This window comes from Polypterus senegalus, chromosome 12 (genome assembly GCF_016835505.1).
Source record: "Polypterus senegalus isolate Bchr_013 chromosome 12, ASM1683550v1, whole genome shotgun sequence".
Classification (NCBI taxonomy): Eukaryota; Metazoa; Chordata; class Cladistia; order Polypteriformes; family Polypteridae; genus Polypterus; species Polypterus senegalus.
In genome coordinates, this window is record NC_053165.1 from 50,722,563 (window position 1) to 50,736,889 (window position 14,327).

Genomic DNA, 14,327 nt, shown 5'->3' on the forward strand with positions numbered 1-14,327 from the left:
GTACATTTATTCTCTACAGTAAAACTTGCCATACAGAAAGTAGCTGCTGCCAGTCTCCACTCTTATTAACTATTAATCAATTTATCCTAAGTGAGGATATGCACATTTCTGGCGATTTGTTTTTTATTAATTATTATTATTATTATTGTTTGCCAACTAAAGAGGCCATTTAAAACTCTGAATGACAGAATATGGAATTAATGCATGAAAACGTTTCCACAAAGGAACTAAACCCTTTCTGATTGTGCAAATTTTGTTGGAAGCAAAACATTTTTTTTTTTTTTTTTGTAACGTGAAAAACTGAGTTTTGCTGAAAATCATTTCATTCATCACAACTGAATGTGCCTTATCAGAGCAAGTTGGGGGAGTTCAGCAAACATCTGTTGACTTTCAGGATAACTGCTTTTAAATCTGACTAATGTCATCCTTTAGACATCATCAGAAATACTTATTCCATTTCACGGTCACTGGGATGTCTAAATGCTATTCCGAAAGCAGCAAGCAGGAATTCATTCTAGGGCACACTTAAACACTCAAAGCCATTTTCGGTTCCCCATCCAGTCTAAGATAAAGGTGTTTAGAATGTGGGTTAAAAATTGAATGCCCAGAAAAAACCCACACATAGATACTGGGGGGAAATGTATCAGTTCCACACCAAAATTTTTAAATTTAAACAAGGAACTAATAAACTAATCACTGTTCCATGATGGCACCAATACTTGTTTTTTTTTTTTAATTAAAAACTAGCCATCCCCTGCACCTCTGCCTGTGTAGTAGTAAAAAAGGACAGTGAGGAGGGCCCTGCCCGGCTTCCCACTCCTGACGTCATGCTTCCCCCATCCTTTCGGCCCACAGCCTGTGTCTCAGATTAGCACAAATATATCGGTCCCGCAAGCAAACTATGATTCTTAGCACAATGGGAGAAGTCGCAAAATCAACTGGAATGTTCAAGCAAATTCTATAAAAACACCCGATCTAAATCTGTTAAGTAGTTCCCTCATGAAAAGCAGGCAGACAGACGTTGAATTTTATACACATGCACGCACACACACACACACACACATATATATATATATATATATATATATATAAACTGCTTAAAAAAATTAAAGGAACACTTTAATAACACATCAGATCTCAATGAGAAAAAGAAATCCTCCTGGATATCTATACTGATATAGACTGGGTAATGTGTTAGGAACGAAAGGATGCCACATCGTTTGATGGAAATGAAAATGATCAACCTACAGAGCCCTGAATTCAAAGACGCCCCAAAAATCAGAGTGAAAAAATTATGTGGCAGGCTAGTCCATTTTGCCAAAATTTAATTGCAACAACTCAAAATTGTACGCAGCACTTTGTATGGCCCCTGTGTTCTTGTATACATGCCTGACAACATCGGTGCATGCTTCTAATGAGATGACAGATGGTGTTGTGGGGAGCTCCTCCCAGATCTGGACCAGGGCATCACTGAGCTCCTGGACAGTCTGAGGTGCAACCTGGTGGCATTGGATGGACCAAAACATAATGTCCCAGAGGTGTTATATTGGATTTAGGTCAGGAAAGTGTGGTGGCCAGTCAATGGTATCAATTCCTTCATCCTCCAGGAACTGCCTGCATACTCTCACCACATGAGGCCAGGAATTGTCGTGCACCAGGAGCCACTGTACCAGCATAGGGTCTGACAATGGGTCCAAGGATTTCATCCTGATACCTAATGGCAGCCAAGGTGCCTTTGTCAAGCCTGTAGCGGTCTGTGTGACCCTCCATGGATATGCCTCCCCAGACAATCATTAACCCACCACCAAACTGCTCATGCTGAATGATGTTACAGGCAGCATAATGTTCTCCATGGCTTCTCCAGACCCTTTCACTTCTGTCACGTGCTCAGGGTGAACCTGCTCTCATCTGTAAAAAGCACAGGGCACCAGTGGTGCATCTGCCAATTCTGGTATTCTATGGCGAATGCCAATCGAGCTGCATGCTGCTGGGCAGGGAGCTCAGGGCCCATTAGAGGACATGGGGCCCTTGGGTCACCCTCATGAAGTCTTTCTGGTTGTTTGGTCAGAGACATTTACACCAGTGGCCTGCTGGAGGTCATTTTGTAGGGCCCTGGCAGTGCTCATCCTGTTCCTCCTTGCCCAAAGGAGCAGATACTGGTCCTGCTGATGGGTTATGGACCTTCTATGGCCCTCTCCAGCTCTCCTAGAGTAACTGCTTGTCTCCTAGAATCTCCTCCATGCCCTTGAGACTGTGCAGGGAGACACAGCAAACCTTCTGGCAATGACACGTATTGATGTGCCATCCTGCAGAAGTTAGACTCCCTGTGCAACCTCTGTAGGGTCCAGGTATCGCCTCATGCTACCAGTAGTGACACTGACTGTAGCCAAATGCAAAACTAGTGAAGAAACAGTCAGAAAAGATGAGGAGGGAAAAATGTCAGTGGCCTCCACCTGTTAAACCATTCCTGTTTTGGGGGTCATCTCATTGTTGCCCCTCTAGTGCATCTGTTGTTAATTTCATGAACACCACAGCAGCTGAAACTGATTAACAACCCCCTCTGCTACTTAACTGACCAGATTAATATCCCATAAGTTTCATTGACTTTTTATGCTGTACTCTGATTAAAAAGTGTTCCTTTAATTCTTTTGAGCAGTATATATATAATAGAGAGAGGGAGACTTTATATTAAAAAAGAACAACATATAAAAATATTTACTTTTTTTGGATGGTGCATTCCTTTTAGCTTTACCATTTTTAAAACTTTGAAGGGTCAGATTTGTTCTAATGATTCTGCTTCACCACTTGACCATCTAATAGAAGAAATAAATCCTGAAAATGAATGGCTAATCGGTTTTACAAATTTCTGCACTTTATATTACATTAAAATCCATCTCGTAACAACCAGTGCAAAGAATCCATCTACTTATTTACAGTACCTTTCATCAGGTAACATTCTTAGACTTGCTTAATCCAATTCAGTGTTTTGGCAGCTAGAGACCATCATAGCAGTATTTGGTGCAAGGCCGGAGCCAAACCTGATAAGGGGCACCAGCTCATTACGGGACACATGTAACTAGCCTGAGTTTGCTACACATTAGCTGATGATGTGCTCAGTTTTTTCTGAACATTATCAAATGCATTGCGTGTGCACCTTAAATGCAATTTATTTAAAGCTTCAAAACTTTGTTTCCAGAGAGGACATCTTTTGTTCATCATTTTAGATTTAACTAATTATATATGTATGTAATTATTTCAACAGAAACCAAAATGTGAGTGTAGCCTTTTGTGAATAAAATATATGCCTGAATACTAATTAGTAGTGGAATCATGAAGTCCATAGCTAAGTAGGAATTATATGTGCAGCAATTAATTGGTACTGTAAAAGTGTGAAATGTAAAGGAGATGGAGCCATGAACCAAGCGAATGAGTATCATTTGATCCAGATATACGCTTTGACATTGTGCCCCCTGAATCTTACTGTACCAATTATAGTAGACTTCTTCTAACAGTGGATAAGATCACACACGAGATCATTTCAGTTAATGAAGAGGGAAAATGAAGGCTGCGTTCTGCTGAGGGCCCAATAGTTTATTGGTTAGCATATTTGGCTCTTTTGAAGTATTTGAAATTAACTTCATCTAACATTCTATCCTGCTTGCCTTGTTCTTTCTGTTCCTTGGGGGGCTTTTTGTACACACCAATTTATTTTAATGTAGCAGCTTTAATCATCAGGAACTCTAACACGACACTGTAGATCTTCCTACAAAGCTCTATGATTTCTCCTATCCATTTGTGACTGCTGTAGATTTGAAATCTGTCCGAGTCTTTCCAACTTAAACCAGTGAAATTGGTGATTTGCTTATAAGCTGTGTTGAAAAACATTTTGTGCAAGGAATGTGATGATTTCTGAAAATTGAAAAATGGCCTGAGTAGTAGGTGTTTGCATACAATTGGGTGAAGTTTTATATTTTGTATCCTTAGGTTGTCCCAGTGGTTTAGCACTATCAGTCTTAAGAGAGTCAACATTATATTCAACATTTTATTCAAAACACATTTTTTTTTGTAAAAAAACATTTGCAAAGTCAATGTGCAACAGCACATTTTTTCACTAACTTAAAGATATAGAATAAGAAATTAGAGTAATAGTCTCAGCCTGAGTCACCTATTCATTAGTTTTCTGAACCATCTTCTACCACTGCAGCTTCAGGTACAATGACAGCCTCTCCTGGTGGCATTGGGTGCCAGGCAAAAAACACCATTGAATCGGTTGGCAGTGCATCGCAAAGTACCCCTACATGACTCGCACCCTCATACAAAATAAGTTAAGAGAAATTGGTGAACCCAACATGTATGCTCTTTGAATGTGTAAAAGTCTGTTGCAGCTGGTGTGACTATGCTGGGGCACTCCGTGAACCTGAACACAAACTTAGATTTATTAAAATATACCAAAACAGTCTAATAGTCAAAAAAACCAGCAAAAATCTGTTTTTCCTAAAGTTACTAGAGTCCTGGTCTGTCTTATAATTCGTTATTTGCCCTTCCTTAGCCCCTCTGGGCTCTGTTAGCAATAATAGTTTCTTCTTAGGCTTTCAACATCCTAATAAAATGTCTTTTGTTACAAGAGATCGTGATATACCGTACTTCCAAGTTATTAGGGTTGTGCTGCTATTTATAGAAAGTGGATCTAGGATTAAGCAGGGTTTCCTTCTTCTGCGTCGAGACTCCTGGCTTCAGCGTTTTATTATACTCTCCAGTAACACGTGAATGGTAGAGGTGTAGGGGCAATTAAGGTTGCTCAAGACGTAACTGGGCTGTTTGTGCCCCTTTGAATACATCTAGGAAGGGAATCATTGTAAGCCATTTCCAGGCATATCTTGTAAAGAGAGCTTTCTGGAGTTCCCCTGGGTTTTTCATGTACTCCAAGCTTGGATATAATAAGGCAGAAATGCAACCTGCAGACCAAGATATAGAGCACGTAGAAATCCCACATAGAATGTGATTCGGCTATTGATTCCAAGATCATGGACCACTTAGCTGGTAATACTTACCCAAGATCCACTCAAAAGAAAAGTCTCGTAATCTGAACATAATATGTCCATATACTTAAGAAATAAATGTCTTTGTGTTTCTTTTGATGTGGTTTTATGCAGTCTTGATATCAGACTTGTGAAGTGATGGCAAACTGGTAAGGCTGGATTTACTGTTAACCCATTTTCTTTGCAGCTCCTGACAGCAGCTCGGGTGTCATCTCGAAGACCATTGAAATCTGTCTTTGCAAGGAAGGCAGCAGCTTTGGCTTTGTGATGAGAGGTTTGTAATTGCTGCATGTTTTTTTATCCTCTTCACTATACTACTATATTACTATACACTTGAAAACGTATATATAATGTATAATGTGAGGTAGTCGCCGCTGTTCCTTCACAAATCCAGCATCCTAGCTTCAAATCTGTAGCCCGTTTACTGTCTGTGTGGCGTTTATACTTTCTTCCCATATCTGTGTGTGCTCTTGTTTCCCGTGCTCTCAAAGACACACAGGTTAGGTTCATTGACAATTCAAGACTGGCCCCATGGGAGTGTGGGTATATGCATGAATGGACCCAGTGATAAACTCCTACCCCATCCAGGGTTGGCTTCTGCCTTGCCTTTGATTCTGTCTAGGTAGTTTCCTGTCTCCTACAGTTCAGAATTGGATTAAGTGGGCTTTAGAAACTTATGGGTGGGGTTGTTGCGTGTGTGTGTGTATACTGTATATAAATAATACTAGGAATATACATTTTCTGGTGAGAAAATGTAAGTGCGCTTTCTTCCTTTTCCAGGGTTTTGTGTTTCAGGTCAAACCAAATAGTTGTCTACTTGAAATTAAATCCTAAAACTACATAAATCTAACATCAGGTAACAAATGCCACATAACAGATTTTACTTAGTTATTACCTAAAAAACAATAAGCCCTCTTGTGCAAGCCATGTATGAAAAGTTGGTACATCTGCCCTGCTTCCATCTAAGTTAAGAATGTTTTTTTAACCATGTTCTGCTAATGAGGTGGTGATAACCTCAATATACCTACCTGCACTGTAAAAGTGGAAACTTTGACAGGTCAGCAATCGAAAGATGTTTGCAGTGATCTCCAAGAAGCAATTCTGCCCATCAGTCTAAGAAACTTTGTAGGGCTATTTGCAAACAATTTGTAGTCAATTGTTCTAAAGTGAGAAGGATTATTGGCAAATGGAGAACATTCAAAACCATTTCAGGTCATCTTAGGAGTGGCTGTCCCAACAAACGCAAAGACCAGACTGTACGACGTCCAGAGAAATCACAAGAAGTCTAAGAGCTACATCCAGAGAGAGACCGACTTCTGTCAACATGATTGAAGTGTTCATGGCTGTGCCCTCAGACTGAATAAGTTTGATTTTCATTAAGGAGTAGCCAGGAGGAAGAACATTCTCTTCAAAAGATACATGGCAGTATGATTTAGTTTTGCAATATTTCATTTGACCAATGAACCTCTCAAATCATATCAAAAAATAGACAAAAAAGACCAAAGTAGTTGTGTTTAGACATTATGCAAAATGCCATAGCAGGTGAACATATCAACACAAGATTTGGGGTTCAATATGAGCCATCACAATTCTTGAATTCACAACAAACTCTTGTCTATGATACTAAAGGAAAAATGACAACACTAAAGTGATGGTTAAAGCAAGGCTGAAATTGGATCATGGGATAAAAGAAGCACAGCAAAATCTATAACTCGGTCCATGATAAAGAATCAATTAAAATCCAGACCACAACACCACTGTAATGCTGTAGCAGAACTGTCAGAGAGCCGTGTGAAGATGAAAGCCCTCAAATGGCAACAGACTTAAACACTATTGTATTAGAGGAGTGTACTAAAATTCCTCTAATAAAAAGGATGAGCCTGACAAACTTCACTATAAAAACAGTTCAATTTATTTCTTGCAAAAGCAGTTCTAGCAACTACTGAATCCTGGAGTGTACGATATCACACATGATGGCTTAATTTTTTTGTATTGATTGTCTCCTAGGTTAAATGAATCAGATTTTAAAACATGGTGCTAACTAGATGGTTTATAGTTAAGTCATCATATTTAAAACTGTGCCATTGAAACAGACTGCATTTACATCATATTAGAGTTCTCTGAAAATCTGATATCCTCAAAGCCATTTCATCCAGTTCAGACTCAGTAGAGCGTATTCCATCAGCACTGAGTACAAGGAAGGGAACAACCCTGGACAGGCTGCCAGTCCATTACAGGGCCCATAAGGGACCAGTTTAGAATCTCCAGTTCATCTATCTCCCACATCTCTAGGGATGGAGGAGGAAAACCAGAGACAAACGTGGAGAAAGTACAAACTCCACACAATGTCAAGATGCAGAGAACTAACCCTGGAGAAGGGATCCATAAGACGGCAGTGCTACTTGCACAACATCATTGCCTTTTAGCTTTTCATATTACTATTTTGCAGTATTAGGGTGTTGTATCGTGTTAGCTATTATGGATGTAGTGATAATGTAAGCAAAATGACCCTTTGAACAATTATTAAAGAACAATGACGAAATGCTGAAAAATGTATTTCCAGCACCACCCCTCCTGGCATACAGACAACCACCAAACCTGCAGCAATTAATTGTCTGAAGCTCCCTAAGTGAACCAACACAAAATGGCACATCTCCTACCTTACAGAAAAGATGTAAAACATGTCCTTACATTTTTGACACAGATTGTGGTGTTATACCACACTGCCGACTAGAACATCGCATAAAGGGATAATTTTCCTGCAGATCATCTGATGTGGTCGGCCTAATTCTCTGTATGAATGTTCTGACACTGCACTCTGTGTGGGAGAAACTGGACAAACACTCAACCAAAGAATACATTTACACAGGTTCCACATTAAACATGGCAACAGAGATGCTAACCCTGTAGCAGCTCCCTTCAACAGCCATGGACACTGTGAGAGGGACTTTAAAGTCACAGTGCTTATGGGCAACTTCAGAACACAGCAAGAGAGAAGAGAATGGGAAGTTAAACTTGCATTACAACATGGTTTAAATAGAGACAAGGGTTTTAATGGCCAGATATGAGGATTGTTTGCATCTCTCGGACTGACACAGACAACCAGACTACAAATCCTCATTGTTTTGAAAAACTCATCGGAAACTTCAAAATTCTTTGGACCATTATGTTATCCAAAGATCTTGACTATACATTGTTCTCCTCTCTTGCTAAATGAATCTTAGCCTGGAGAGATCTATCTTTATTTTTTTACATTTAAGATGTTTCACTTAAAGGTTTTCCAATGCTGTATCTGTCCTGGTGTCTATAGAAGCAGAGGGAACTCCAGTTTCTGTGTTACTTCTTGCCTGAAGAAAGGGCCTGAGTTGCCTTGAAAGTTTGCATATTGTAATCTTTCTAGTCGGCCAATAAAAGGTGTTATTTTGCTTAACTTCTCACTACACACATTACTGTTTTAAAATTGTATGCATTTGATCTTTTTTTGGAATCTTATTAAGTATGTTCAATGCTGCTTACAAAATATTCTGAGCTTTTTTCCTTATTATCACGTTACAGCCTTTGAATTTGCATTTCTGTAATAATCTTATCCTGCTCTTTTTATGATGTGATAGGATTGTGTAACAGAGCAGCATATTAAAAGTGTGCAGTGTTCAAAGAGAATGAATGCAATACTAACTTCCTTCCTTTACGTAATTTAAATGGCAATGAACTGTGTCGATAAACTGGACAATTATATCAATAAAGAGGAAAATTGTATGTTTATATACAATAGCTTCCTATAGGTTGAGATGCTGCTGTGTGAACTCAGCAATATTATGAAACATGTATGTACCATCTTGCATTTTAATTTTCTAGATTCTTTTCTGTATAAAATTAAAATTCATTCTGCAATGAATAGGATTAAGTAAAAATGGTATTTTTATACTGCTGGATTAAATACCATGATTTAATAATTGAATAGATCAAAACAAATCAAACTATCAATCAAATAAACACCAAAAATAATATCTAGTGCAATCTCTAAAGTTAAAAAACACATGTTATTGTAAAAGCCCGGTGTTGCAAGAGATGGAGGAATAGAAACAGCTTCATTATGCCAGTCTGCTAGTGAATGGCTCTAAAAAGCACCATCAACTTCTCTATCTGCAGTTTCCACCGTGCCACTCGGATCTTTAGTAGAGGTACATGCGCCCAGCTGCTTCATCCTCTTGTCCGTGCTTACACGCCACCCAGCTCTTCCTCACTCTGCTCGCCTGGAATTCGAGGTGATCCCTATGCCTCACTATTCCCTGACTCGAGCATCACGGCTGATTTGCTTTATCAACCGGAAGATGTGAATGAAGCCAACTCTAAGAGTTGTGTTTGCACCCACCATGCTGCTAACAGGGCTTCTCTTATAGCCAGATTTTACAAGTATTCCCACTCCTGAGAGAGTCCACAGCCACCTGAGGTTTGTGTTCATCTCAGGTCCAGACCCAGGGGTGCTAAACTATGAATTGATTGAAAGGCTGCATTTGATTACTGTGTGGAAACAGAACCAGGAGAAGAAATGGGGATTTGAAAGGTCAGAGTCAATAAAGGAGTTGAAGTCTGCAACCGAGCAGTAAACAGATCTAGCAAACAAGTCCTTTGGAGCCAAGAGAGAGTCAAAGTCTTGGGGTTCTAGTATAGGTTCAGAAACTAAACTAAAAAGATCAGAGCCCTAACATAAAGAAATTCAGAGCTGCACAACTAAATTTGATTCTCATTAAATTATCCCCAGACTTGCTTTCCACATTGCTCTCCTAAATGGTCAACGATAGTAATTACGTGATGAGTTGCACCAATGATTGTCCCAACAACATCATTTACTCTATTTTTATAGCATATTTTATTTACAAGAAGTCAAAGAGAACAATTAAGTTTAGGTAATAATATTAAAGAGTAAGTTACACAAAAACGGTAAGGTCAAATGGGCGGGAGGACAGGAAAAAACAAAATCTGCAGGGGTTCCAAGGCCAAAAGACCACCCAGCCTCCCCTGGGCATTACATGACAGTAATGAAAGGTAAACAATATAGTCACCTGGATTTATAAAAATATCATGGATTCTCAAAACAGCAGCTAGGTGACGTCACCAACATAGTATCAAAACATTATAAATGACGCACAAACAAAAAAATGTGGTCTATGACACATGGCCCAGTCCCAAGCAGTACTACTAGTAAAGAAGAGGAACACACACAACTCCTGCATGATATAAATCCTGGAAGAAGTTAATACCATCCATTTTTTTTAACGTAAAAAGATTGGCCAACTGAGCTTAGTATACTAGCTATGCACAACTAGCTCCACTGACCAGCATTTTGAGGACAGTGTTTACATGTCTTTAATGTGTGACATGATGCAGCTGATCCAATTCTGCACTCGAATAGTGCTGTGTCTCACATTTGCTTTGAAGCAAATTGTATTAACCAAAGGTGAAAGTGGTCAAGAGGAACGCAACAGTCTTTATGTTACATAATACCTTGCATGCTGATTGTTAGCTTAAAACACCAAATCTGAATTTCTTACTGTTACATATTTGGCTGATGCCTTTATCTAATTGGCTGCATTTCTTTTGTTCTTTCCAATAGGAGCACAGACAGGTGAAGTGACTTGCTTATAGTCACATTTGTCAGTAATTGGATTTGAACCCACAATCTCTGGGTTTGAAGTCCAAACTCTTAACCACTACACCACAATGCCTGCTGGTTAATCCATTTCCATGTTCAGATTTTATAACCAAAGCTTAAAAGAAATACTGTCAATATACAGTATGTATTGCAAGCGTAGACATTGTGTTATCTGCTAAGGTGTCTCAAGCACAGAATGCGTTAATTGCTTAGTATTGTAAATGTTGAAATTTTTTTTGCCTTTGTCACTATTATGAAATAAGACTTCAATCCTTATCATTTTATTTCTAGGAGGAGCACATGAAGACTGGCACAAGTCCAGACCAGTGGTTGTCACTTATGTGAGACCTGGTGGCCCCGCAGACAGGTAACAGTTGCAAAAATGACGAGAGCCATTGAGGAATCTGTGAGTGTTTGGCACACAATTGATTCAGCTGTCCATCCTCTGAGATTTATTATTGGATCTCAGAAAAGTGGAAATGATTTTCTATCAATCAAATAAAGGTCTAACATGCCTTAATATAATCTTAAAATGCTGTAATCAGCCTGCTAGCTGGCTCCACTAGTACAGCCTATCAGCTGACTGGAATCAGCTTTCATTGTTGGTTTACACAGTTCAACACTTTGTGGGTGTTTTTTGTTTTTTAAACTATGATTAATTTGTTTTATTTACCCATGTTAATGTTTAAATTACATTGGGCAATGAAGATTTTGCATCCTGAATCTTTTTAGGTGTATTTAATGGATTGTAGCCTGCTGGTCACAAAAATCACCTTTAAATTGTCCTATCACATGCTGTTTTATTCTGTCCTATTATAAGTATACATATAGAGCACAACAACTACAACTAGAACATCTGTGGTGATCTAAACGTAGTGGCACTGGTTCAAGAACTGGAACAGCCATGCTAAAGGGTCTCATTGCATTAAAAAGAACTGGCCACTCCACAATTAGAAAACTGTGGCACATAAAGCACATCTTGACCCAACAAGATTGATGAAAAATGAGGTGAAAGTGATGAACAAGGAAGGTGGAAGATTTCAATATTGGAGAGAAATGTTTCCCCAGATAAATGATGCCAAGATAAAAGAAGGCATTTTTGTTGCCCCACATATCAGACACACCATCAATGACACGCTATTCGACAATCTTCTAGTGAGGACCGAGGAAATCACACAGAATTAATTCAAGGAAGTTGTTAAGAATTCTCTTGGTAAATGCAGCGCACCCAACTAAGTCCAGCTGGCTGACAACATGCTTCAAGCATGCAACACCATCAAGTGTAACATGGCAGTTAAGGTTCACTTTCTGCATTCACACTTGGACTTCTTTTGTACTAATCCTGGTGCAGTCAGTGATGAGCATGAGGAAAGATTTCAGCAGTACGTTGCAATGATGGGAAATCAGTATCATGGCAGCTGGAATCCATCAGTGCTGGCCAACTGTTGTTGAACACTGAAATGAGAAACAGATGCTGAGTTCAAATCGAAATCAACAGCAAATCAGCATCATTAGGCGAGCAAACACACGAAATTCAATAAAATGTAATTTTCATGTTTCTCCATGTTCCTACATGATACTGTCAATCTGAAATTATATTTATATTCAACTTGAAGCTGTCTCTCATAATCACCAAAGAAGCAAAATGTTTGGGGAATAAATGATGTCCATTGGTGTCGTTCACTAATGCTGTTTTTTAGCTACACATTTCAGAAACTGAAGTCACTTGATCATTGTCACACAAGGAGTTAAAAGTCAGGGTTGAAGTGGCAACCTTCTATCTATCTATCTATCTATCTATCTATCTATCTATCTATCTATCTATCTATCTATCTATCTAATCATCTATCTATCTAATCATCTATCTATCTAATCATCTATCTATCTATCCTATCTAATCTGTCCTATCTAATCTATGTCTGCAATTCTTCTGGCCCTGCCAGCTGAACTAGATCTGTTCTCAGTTAAGTGGTTTACTTTACCGCTTACTGTTGGGTGTTCTTTTTAATTGGCAATTTATGCAAGCTCAACATCTTATGTCCCATAAATTACCAGCCAAAAATTTGTTGCTGCAGTTTCTTCAATCCAAAGAAAAAAAAACCTTCTCAATGGTTGCCTTATTCATTTTAATTATTCTTTCACTTTAACAGAGAAGGTACCCTGAAAACTGGTGACCGTCTCCTGAGTGTTGATGGCGTCCCTTTGCACAACGTGTCTCATGCTGATGCCCTCAATTTGCTGCAGCAAAGTGGCCAGGAAGCCCTGTTCCAGATAGAGTATGATGTTACTATCGTAGGTAAGCAACCAAAGGAGAGTGCTTAAAAATGATTTTAAAGGTCAACCCCATTTTTTAATTTTACTTTTTCTGTTTTGATGTATACTTTTTCTCATCTCATGCATCTATACATGCTCTCCTGTCATCGTCAGATATGCAAACAGGGTGACTTGAGAGTGCACCGTGGGACCATACTGGCAAAGTGGCCTTAACATTTGTGATGGGGGGGAAGAAAAGCCTAATAACAGGAAAATTGCGAATTTCCACCAATAGCCATCCTCTATCCAGCACCCTTCCATACCCACTAAAATGTGTAAACCTATCCAATTTAAACCTAAATGAACAGTCTTTAAAAGAAAACTATAAGTGGGAAGGGCACAATCGGAGCAGGTTTTTAACAGGTCACCATTTAAGAGAGTAAAAGATTAAATGGACAGTCGATCAAAATGAGGACCAAGTGGTGCAGTACAAAAAAAAAAATCAGAGAGAGGCAAAAAGACACTTTTTTTTTGACAAAAACTGTATGTGACATTTGCAGCTTAAAAATGCTACAGACATATGAGCCTGAGAGAGGCCGGAAACAACTAATATCGCAGCTTCTGGCAGCCTTAGGAGTAATGCACAGTCTGATAAAACTGACATAAATCTGAACAGTGATGTGGAAGACATTGAGGCCACCGTAGGCAGTAAGATGCACTCAGCAACACCACAACTGAACAAACTGTCTTATTTTATTTGGTGCAAATATGCAAACCGAAAACACTCGGATATACATCACTTCCCCCCAGAGAGAGAGGCATAGATCTTTTAAAACATATTTAATAGATGTTCTTTAACTGTGATATTGGAAGAAAACTGATTTCTTGATATGATGTTGCACCTCATGAGTTACATTCATTGTAATGCACAAATGGGCAAAAAGGGAGGTTAAGTTGACAAATTATAAACTTTATTAATATTTTTATACTTCAAAGTCTGTACCCGATTTATTATTGTTTATTATGTTGTGAGAAAGCGTCTTGATGTCGGATCGTTCTTTCTTATACAAGATGGTGGATCCTGGCTTACATTGTCCTAGTTTTTTCCTTTAAAAAAACAAATTGCTTGTATTGTTTTTGTGTGTGTCTTTATTTTTTATTTTTCATAGTATGCTTCCGGGCAGGGCGACATGGTGGCGCAGTGGTAGCGCTGCTGCCTCGCAGTAAGGACACCCGGGTTCGCCCCGCGTGGAGTTTGCACGTTCTCCCCGTGTCTGCATGGGTTTCCTCCCACAGTCCAAAGACATGCAGATTAGGTGTATTGGCGATCCTAAATTGCCCCTAGTGTGTGCGTGGGTGTGCGGTGGGCGCCCTCCCCAGAA

The 14,327-nt window shown here is 39.1% G+C and overlaps 1 protein-coding gene across 7 annotated transcripts in view; it reads left to right on the top strand.

Moving 5' to 3' along the window:
* grip2b (glutamate receptor interacting protein 2b) overlaps window positions 1-14,327 on the top strand; it is a 435,329-nt gene that overhangs the window by 325,859 nt on the left and 95,143 nt on the right. For all 7 annotated transcript variants that reach the window (XM_039771133.1, XM_039771132.1, XM_039771127.1 and 4 more), the window contains exons 5-7: window positions 5,227-5,313; window positions 10,984-11,059; window positions 12,843-12,988. In XM_039771133.1, the coding sequence (XP_039627067.1) occupies window positions 5,227-5,313; window positions 10,984-11,059; window positions 12,843-12,988 (309 nt within the window). The remainder of the gene's footprint in view (window positions 1-5,226; window positions 5,314-10,983; window positions 11,060-12,842; window positions 12,989-14,327) is intronic.